The sequence below is a fragment of the Rutidosis leptorrhynchoides genome, chromosome 3 (genome assembly GCF_046630445.1).
Source record: "Rutidosis leptorrhynchoides isolate AG116_Rl617_1_P2 chromosome 3, CSIRO_AGI_Rlap_v1, whole genome shotgun sequence".
Taxonomy (NCBI): Eukaryota; Viridiplantae; Streptophyta; class Magnoliopsida; order Asterales; family Asteraceae; genus Rutidosis; species Rutidosis leptorrhynchoides.
In genome coordinates, this window is record NC_092335.1 from 690,150,345 (window position 1) to 690,159,546 (window position 9,202).

Sequence of the window (9,202 nt, forward strand, 5' to 3'; positions counted from 1 at the left end):
TATTTGTAAAAATGAGATCATGTTGCTATTTGTTAAGGAAACTATGACTTTAGTACTTTGTACTAATTTTTTTTTACTAGCATATTTACAGTGTTGTTATTTGTTAACAAAGGATATCATGTTGCTATTTCCAATTATAAAAATAACATGTTTGAGTAAATTGGCAATTATGATTGTAATATAATTCGATGTTACATCTTTCAACATTATTTGATATTTACACATGTGATTTATTTATTTCATGAAATGTTCTAATGATATTTATTTTAATTTTTTGCAGGCACATAGATTACGTGTTTTTGCTTTGAAGGCGAATCAGAGTATACTCATAAGTCATAATAAAACATCCAACATTCGCACTCTATACAATTTATTAACATGTTAAGAGATTACAATCATTAAGTAATCGGTGGGAAACTTAACCAATAAATTAACTACAATACAAACTAGACCTTTTTTCAGTATTATAGTTTTCAACTTTGTGTTATTTGTTTGTTTCAGTTCAGGTTATAATTGCTTGCTTTATTATCAGTAATTCAACATTACTATTGAAGCTGTTTTGATTTCTTAACAATCTAACAAATATAACATAAAATATAATTAATATGATAATTCAATTGATTCGTCCTTAAAAATATCCCGTCGCGGGTTTTAAGCTAGTTGGTTATATAATAAGAAAGCTCAAAAAAGTTGATGGTAACGTACAATTGTATTTTTGGCACCTGGAAAGTATCTTTAAGATAATACGGACGAAAGAAAAAATACTCCTTTTTAACCAAGTATCGTAGAGGTTGACTACTTTACTATTTTTATTGTTGAAAGAAATACTATTTAAAGGAATTTGTTAGAAAATTTGCTAGGTTTTAGGTGAAAAACTAACATCAAGGGGCAAAAGATGACGAAGGAATATTAGTTACAACTAGTCAACAAGTATAATATAAATATAAATATAAATATAAATACAAATGTAAATATAAATATAACAACACAACAACAACAACAACAACAACAACACCCAATATCACATAAATAGTGTATGGAGAGGTGAGATGTAGACAATCTTTACCCTATTCGAAAATAAATACAAGTCATTTCTCTACTCATAGTGAAAACACTCTCAAAAGTAGAGAAATTCATCCATCTCTCTATTCGACGAATAGAGAAATTGCTTCCGAGTGATCCTCCGGCCAAAAATCATTTAATTAATAAATTCACAAAAATCATTCAACTTATAATTTATCAACTCACATATGTTTTATGAATATCTTTTTATTTATTTATAAAACAAATCGATTATTAGCACACATTCAAATAAAATACTCATCCATTTAAGTGTAATATGAATAATGATTTTGTAATTTCTCTTTTTCCCTGTTTAGAAGAATTTTAGTAAGGGAATTTTTTCGATTCGAAAGAGTTTCAGTAATAGTTTTGGAAGAATTACATTCAACGATAATTTGTAAACATTAATGCCACAATTAGTTATTTAATCCCTTGCAATTTTCTTCCATATCTCTTGGTAAGAAATTTTCTTTTATAAAATTTTGCAGTTCCAAAAGGAAAAGTAAAAAAATAAATTAATTAATTGTTTTTTTTGTTATAATTTAGTTATTAATAATCACTAGTGACCTAATCTCTAATTAAAGACTTCTAGTAATTTAAGAACAAAGAGAGGAAATATATATTTTAAGAAGTTTATGTTGATATTGTCTCTAATGTTTATGTATATTAATACTTTAAGAGAGGAATTATTACTCGCCTAATCTTAATGTATATCTCTAATGTATATATGTACATTAGTATTTAAAGGCTACCTATTTAATTACATTATGGACAAAAAATGTAAGAGAAGAAAAAAGTATCATGATCAATGTAGACGGTTCGAGCAGGTTAAAATGAAAATGAAAAGGGTGATCACGAGTTTGGAAGATGCTGAAAATGGCATAGTTAGGTTTTGTGGCTCTCGGTTTTGTTTGGGTTTGAAGGCTCGATGTAGATTGGTAGGTTTCATTTTGTTTCGTAGCTCGATGCGTTGTTTTGTTGGTATTGTCTTCATTGTCTCATGTGTTTTTATTTCCAACGGTCCGGGAAGAACACTTTGAAAGAGACGGTTAGTGGTAAGTTGCATAGGGCGAGACCTACAGGTTGAGAACTTGTGCTTGTCTCGTGATCCTTCGTTTATTTTTTCTTTTTGTTGATTTCTACTTAGATCACTTGGTTTGGATCATGTTTCTATCGTGTTGGGTCGGTATAGAATTGTTTAGTTTATTTTAAGGTTTTTTTCGGGTTGTTAGTGGAGACTCGTTTATAGATAGCTTTTGTCTTAGATGATTGTTTTCTAAGTGTGAGTTTCTGTTTCCGAAAAAATAAATAAATAAAAAAGAAATTTTGTCGCGTATGTTGTTGGGTTGATATGAAACAATAAACAAATGTAAAGGGCTTAAAACGAAACATATACACGCCACCACCGAGTCGTCCCCATTTCTTTCATCACATTCAATTCAACACCTCCCACTCATAAAACAACACCATTTTATTTTATCTCTCTAAAAATTCAATCTCCTTCCTTAATTTCAGTTTTGCAATACAGTGATGCAACAATTGTTATTTCTATCACAAGTATAAAATTAGTTTAATTTCAAATTAAATTGATTTGATTTATTATATATATATAAAATGCCGTTCAGTAGATATGAGATAAGGAATGAATTCAGTTTAGCTGATCCAGAATTATACAAATCAGCTGATAAAGATGATCCCGAAGCTTTACTTGAAGGTGTTGCCATGGCTGGTCTCGTCGGTGTTCTCCGTCAACTTGGTGACCTAGCCGAGTCAGTATTCTCAATTTTCCAATATATATTTACATTTACATATGTAGTATTATTAATTAATTAATTAATATATATGTTAGTTGTTAATTGTTGTTATTGAAATTAGAATTGAAGCATTATGATTATGATTCAAATTGAATCGAGTAACTGATTATATTGTATCTGTTTAAGAATGATGTTGTGGAATTGTAATGTATTTGATTGATGAATACGAGTTGATGTGTGTACAATATGTGTGCTTTAGGGTTTAAGATCTTTGTGTGTATATGTTTAGACAATATAAATTCTTATTTATTGAAATACATATTGAAGCTTTAGGTGTCAAATTTGAATTAATTTTGTTGATTATACTATATATTATGTTTGCGCGCTTCTCTTTATAATGTATTTCATGAATTGATTAATAATGTAGTTTGATTAACTAAAACTTTATAGTGTGTGTGTGTGTGTGATTGTTACTATATGATCATGTTGATAAAAGTTTGTATCCGATTTTAAAGGTTTGCAGCGGAGATTTTCCATGGCTTGCATGAAGAAGTGATGGTTACTGCCGCTAGGGGACATGATCTATTGGTTCGTGTTCAACAGGTTGAGTCGGATTTCCCTTCAATTGAAAGGGCATTCTTATCCCAAACAGGCCATTCACCATTCTTCTCCAGTTCAGGTTGAAAAATTTTCTCCCTAATTTGTTTCTAAGTTTTACTTTATGCTATTTATTTTTTTATCTATAGTAATAGTAATATAGTTTTGGTTTGAGGTTTTTTGTTTCAAAGAACTTGAATTTCATGTAACCTAAGCCCCACACATTCATATGGGTTGATTGCTTCACACAATTTTTAACGCGGAGACTATTCGCATTCATTTGAACATTATCTTATTTTAAAGTAGATAAGATATGCCTTGGGATTGTGCGAATCATATCTACAGTAAAACTGTAAAAGCCTTATTTGATATTTTGATCACCATTAATTTTACAGGTATTAGTTGGCATCCTAACCTGCAAGTGGAGCAGAATCTTATCACCAAGGGAGATCTACCTCGGTTTGTCATGGATTCTTATGAAGAGAGTCGTGGACCCCCTCGGTTATTTCTTCTAGACAAGTACGAAACTATATGTTCACATAAGTATATGTAAATCCCATAATTTGAGTTGAAGCTTCATAGCCAGTACCTTTTCAAATATATAACTTGACATTCTAGGTTTTTACAGTCTTATGATGTTATCCCCAATTAGTTTACCTTTTATTAAATAGTTGAAGTTGGAAAATAACAATGTAATTCATTTGAAACCTAAAAATCATATGTGGCCTTCAACAGGTTTGATGTTGCTGGTGCTGGGGCATGCTTAAAGCGCTACACCGATCCATCATTTTTTAAAGTGGAAACATCATCATCATATGAAATGATGAGTGCAGAAACTCAAAGGGACAAAAAGATACGTAAAACAAAGGTTAGTTTGTTGAAGTGATTTAATACAAATGTGAGATACCCTCTCTCCAAAAAAAAAAAAGCAAGTATGATTATACCCATAGACCTAACAAAATTTTGTAATACCCTTTGATATCAACAGAAAAAGGGAGCACAATGGAAAAATGGAGATACTCCTGATGTTTTCCAGCCGGCACATGTCAAGTAACTTGTTAATTAATCACTTATTCTCATAAATTGATTCGTTTTATCAAGTCATATGTTTAGTGCTAACTTATTTCCATTTGCTATATTGTAGACTCCATCAATTGCTTCTCGAGGAGCGTGTACAAAATGTTGCAAGTGAACCTGCACGCCGAGTGAAATTAAAGAAAAGGGAACTCAAATTTCCATTTGACACAGAAACCGGAAAAGGGTACATGGAGAGACTGCTAAGTTCTCCACCTGAGGATAAACTTGTCCATGAGGTCCCTGTGGGTTACTCACCTCCAAGATTGCCTACCAATAGTCCCGGTGAATCAGGGCTTGAACCACTTGAGGGTAGAATGGTAAATTCGCCCTTAGCAAGTCCATATGAATCTCCAATTGTGGATAAGACGGTCTCTAGGGAGCACATGGATAACGTGCCGGATTCAGTACCTGAATTGCAGCCCGAATTTCAAGCAAATGGGGCCCATTCTGGATTTGAGGAGGAGGAGGAGGAGGTAGAAGAAAAGCACATATCTATAAATAAGGAAAACAATGCAGACGGTATTGAAAATAGTTATCAATATGAGGATGTTGCAAGTGAGACAGATAACTTCATGGATGCTGTTGCTACGATGGAATCAGAAGTTGAAACAGTTGCTGAACTTAGAGCTAATTCTGATCCAACCACAAAGCAGCTTGAATCTCATTCTTCAGATTCTCAATCTGCATCAGATGATGAAAGTAGCCCACTTACGAAGAATATAACAAATTTTTCGTATTCTGATAGTACAAGCATTTCAGTTGAGAGTACATCTCCGCATGGTGTGATCTCTTCTCAAGCCTTTGCATCTACTGAAATCCCTTTCCGTCCACGAGTTTCACCCAACCAATCCTTTGATGAGTCAGCAGCGGATGAAGCTTTGCCATTGGATGAAGGTGTAATTTTCAACGGAAGTACATCGAAGGAATCGACTTTGAGTGAAATGCTATCTAATAATTGTGTAGATGTTAATAGTCCCAAGAGAATTACAGAAATTGAAATCGACCCGAAAGAAATTATAGCATCTTCGTCATATGTAGAAATTCCTCAATGGGAGGCAGATAATGAGGATAATAATGACAATTCTACCCTTGTGATGTCACATGTAGAAAAACATCCTTTTGGGCACTCAGAGGAATCTGACATTTGTGATGAAGATAGTGAATCTAGTACCAGTGGTGATGTGCAAGCAGTCAAAGAGATATCAGATGATATTGTTGAGAGTAAATTTGATCCGGTTGAATTTAAGGTTTCATATTCTAGTGAAGATGAACTAGAATACAAAGATAGAGGAACAGTATCAGTGTTCTTGGAAAGTGAAGATGCAAATGCTAATGTTTATCATCCTGCTGATGATAGAAATGGACTTGAGAATCTTCAAACCCCGGAGGACAGAAAAGAAATGGAGGAAGAATCCAAATCAGTTTATTTAGTGACAAATGGTGTCGATGATAATAGAAGTAAGGTTCTTTCTACCTGTGAAGACATACAATTAGAAGATGAATGTACTGAAATCTCTACTGCTGAGGAACATGCTGAAAATGGGTCGGTCATCAAGCAGTCAGGTGTTGTGCAGAATGCCAGTGAGTCTGTTGAAACGGAGTCGAGTGAGCAATCAGTCATTTCACCAGAATTAGACTCCATCTCGTCTGCGTCTTGTGATCATTCAAACGTACAATTTCCTGATAGCATTCAGAACAACGGGATCGAAAAGAATGTTGATAACTCGTATGCAGAGGAGAAACCAGATGAATTTGGTGAACAGAAGCGATCTAATGGGCAATCAGTTATTTCTCCAGAAATAGACTCTGTTCCTGCTGCATTTAATGATCATTCAAACATACAAGATGTCGATAGTGCTTTTACATCATCATTCCCATCTACTAGATGTGTTGTGAATGAAAATGGCGACGACAATCCATCTGCAAATTTAGAAATCTTGCATAATGAATCCCTTTTTTCCACGGAAAATATTGATCAAGGTGTTCCTAAGGATCAATCTAATGCCCAGACTCTGGACAGTAGGGTTCTTAGCTTTGACGTGTTAGCTGATGACGAAGGTGTTAAAACTTCAAAGTTGGTTGACCAACATGTAGAATCTGAATTTCCAGATCAAGATGGTCAAACTGATGAACTTGAACATACGGCTGACGAACCTCATATGCCGTCAGTTCAGTTGGGAACTGTTGATACTCAGAACCATGTAGATCATGAAACACATGTAAATCATGTTTCTCAGTCTGAGCCAATTGACCCAGAAAGCTATCAATTAGAGCAGGCCAAAGTGTTTCAAGATTCATCTATGGCTCAAGTATCACAATTGAACAGCCAATTTAACCTTTCCGGTCTTGACATGCTTCCACAATTAGCACCAATCAACATGGAGGAGATGCCACCATTGCCACCTCTTCCACCTATGCAATGGAGAATGGGAAAGCTTCCGAATTCTTCTTTGGTTGCAGGACCAGATGGCAGTCAAAATGATAATGCAACAAACAATGAATTCGAACATGGTCATAATGATTCAATCGCAGAGGAAAATGATAGCTTAGCTGTATCATCAGAACATAATGCAGTGAAATTCGAAGACGGAGTTATTCAGGCACCACCATTTGATAGGGAGCAATATGCAAATACTTCAACGTCTGGGCGAGAAATTATTAAGCCGTCAAGCACATCTTCACTTCCTCTTATTAATGAGGAAGGACCAAATGGTATCCGGCCTATGAAAATTCAGCGGGTTCGTACTCCTCTCATAAGTGCAGTTGCTGCTCATGACAAAAGCTTGGTAAGTTTTAATTTTTTTCCGAGTGATCTCAAGAAGGTTTAGTATAGTATATCCATGGGTCAATTTGGGTTAAAATTTTATCTCAATTGGGTAACCTGAAAAATAGCTAAGTATTAAATTATAACGTCAATTTTTTAAACGCATAAAACTTCATAATTGTTTTTTTTTTTTTTGAACATTTCTTATTGTTGAAACAATATACTTTTTAAATTTTGGTCATTTGGACATGAAGTGTTTTCGGGTCAACACTGGTCTCACCCACACAAATATTTACTTGCTTTGACTTGGTACTGTTCGACACTTCAACCACCCATTGTTCCATCTCTATGCATTAACATTAGGTTATGATTGTTTTGTCCTTCTATATTTTTTCATTTTGTGTTTATATGATACGGGGAGAATTAGGATGTTTATATCAGTCTCGTTCAAATATTTTCTGTTCTTGCAGCTAAAGAAGGTTTCAGAACGAGCAGTGCCTCTTTTCCCAAAGGAGGAGGAAAGAGACACTTTACTAGAGCAGATACGGGCCAAGGTAAAAAATTGCGATTCTTGTTTCTCTCACACTTTAAAGCCCCTATTTATATTCATAGAGGTGAAATATTGACCCATATACTTAAAAATCGACCGTTTGGGTTCTGTTTAAGATCTAATGGCTCAAATAAAAAAAAAAATGAAGAAATTAACATAGAAGTGTGTTAAAAGTAGCACCACATGTGTTTCCAGTGCATAAAGCCATACTGACCCACAAACTATATCCAAATTAACTTGAGTATCAGACAATTTACTGATTAATTGTTTACTTTTTTGCTCATTTGATAACAACTTTTCTTTTGTCATACTACTAGTCGGTCAACTTAAAACCAGCTGTCCAGACAAGACCTAGCATTCAGGGTCCTTCAACGAATCTGAGGGTAGCTGCAATTCTAGAGAAAGCAAATGCAATTCGTCATGCATTTGCCGGAAGTGATGATGATGAGGACGATGATGATAGTTGGAGTGACTCATGAACATCTAATTAATTAAAAAAAAAAAGAAAAGAAGAAGAAGAAGAATTCACACGCCATTGTAGTTATCACCATGCTTTTTGGGGTATTAATAATATTAATATCTTATTAATAGGAGGTTACAGTAAACTGTATTATAGGTCTGTTTTATTGCTGTATCTTGTATAGATTTGTTCCTCTTGGGTACCATGATCATACTTGTTTGTTCTTCACATGGAAACTACTTGGGCTATATATACTAAATAGGTGCAAATGTGTAATTTATTGTTCAGGTTCTTTACTGTATACTATATTGTTGTATTGTTGTATGTGGAGGTTTTTGCATGCTTGTGCTCAAATTGAATCAAAGAATTATTTACAAGGTTACATTGTACGAGTTGATACTACTTGCACTCTTGTGTTTTCTGTTTGTCTTATTTTATCTATGTAAAATATATGCAAGTGTGTGTGTGCGTTGTGCGTCCGTTGTGTGTGTGTGTGTGTAATTTGAAACGTGAGTTGAAATTTAGATGAAAATAAACGGGTTGGGTTTATATTCTCAGCCCGCTCAAAAAAACTTATCTGGTTGTGGTCAACTGGTTGAGTCCTTGACCTATTTTTTTATTTTTGTTTTAGTAGATTCTACCCTGAAACGGAAAATCACCAAAAAGTATTTACTTTTTTTACTTTTCATTCGAACAACATATCAGTCTTTACCAAATGAGCAAAACGTATTAAGGTAACACCAAAAACTGTTTAAGGACGCAAATTTTTGTAGTTTTCATTTACCAAAAATAAATACTTGAAATCTTGAATTAATATTTTTGGAAGTATGTAGAGGTCACCACGTTAGTGAATGTGTGATGTTCTGGCATAGGACAATAACATGCGCGTGATCTTAATGAGTGTGATTAATAGGGTTTTTATGATAAATGAAGATGAG

At 33.8% G+C, this 9,202-nt stretch overlaps 1 protein-coding gene across 1 annotated transcript; it reads left to right on the plus strand.

Annotated features, from left to right (window-relative positions):
* The first annotated feature begins 2,534 nt into the window (after nt 1–2,534).
* On the plus strand, nt 2,535–8,637 carry LOC139899507 (protein SCAR2-like). The gene is made up of 8 exons (XM_071882343.1): nt 2,535–2,831; nt 3,332–3,495; nt 3,809–3,932; nt 4,149–4,281; nt 4,402–4,463; nt 4,558–7,276; nt 7,725–7,808; nt 8,122–8,637. The coding sequence occupies exons 1-8, from the start codon at nt 2,677–2,679 to the stop codon at nt 8,281–8,283; spliced, it is 3,603 nt and encodes a 1,200-aa protein (XP_071738444.1). The 5' UTR covers nt 2,535–2,676; the 3' UTR covers nt 8,284–8,637.
* The last annotated feature ends 565 nt before the right edge of the window (nt 8,638–9,202 follow it).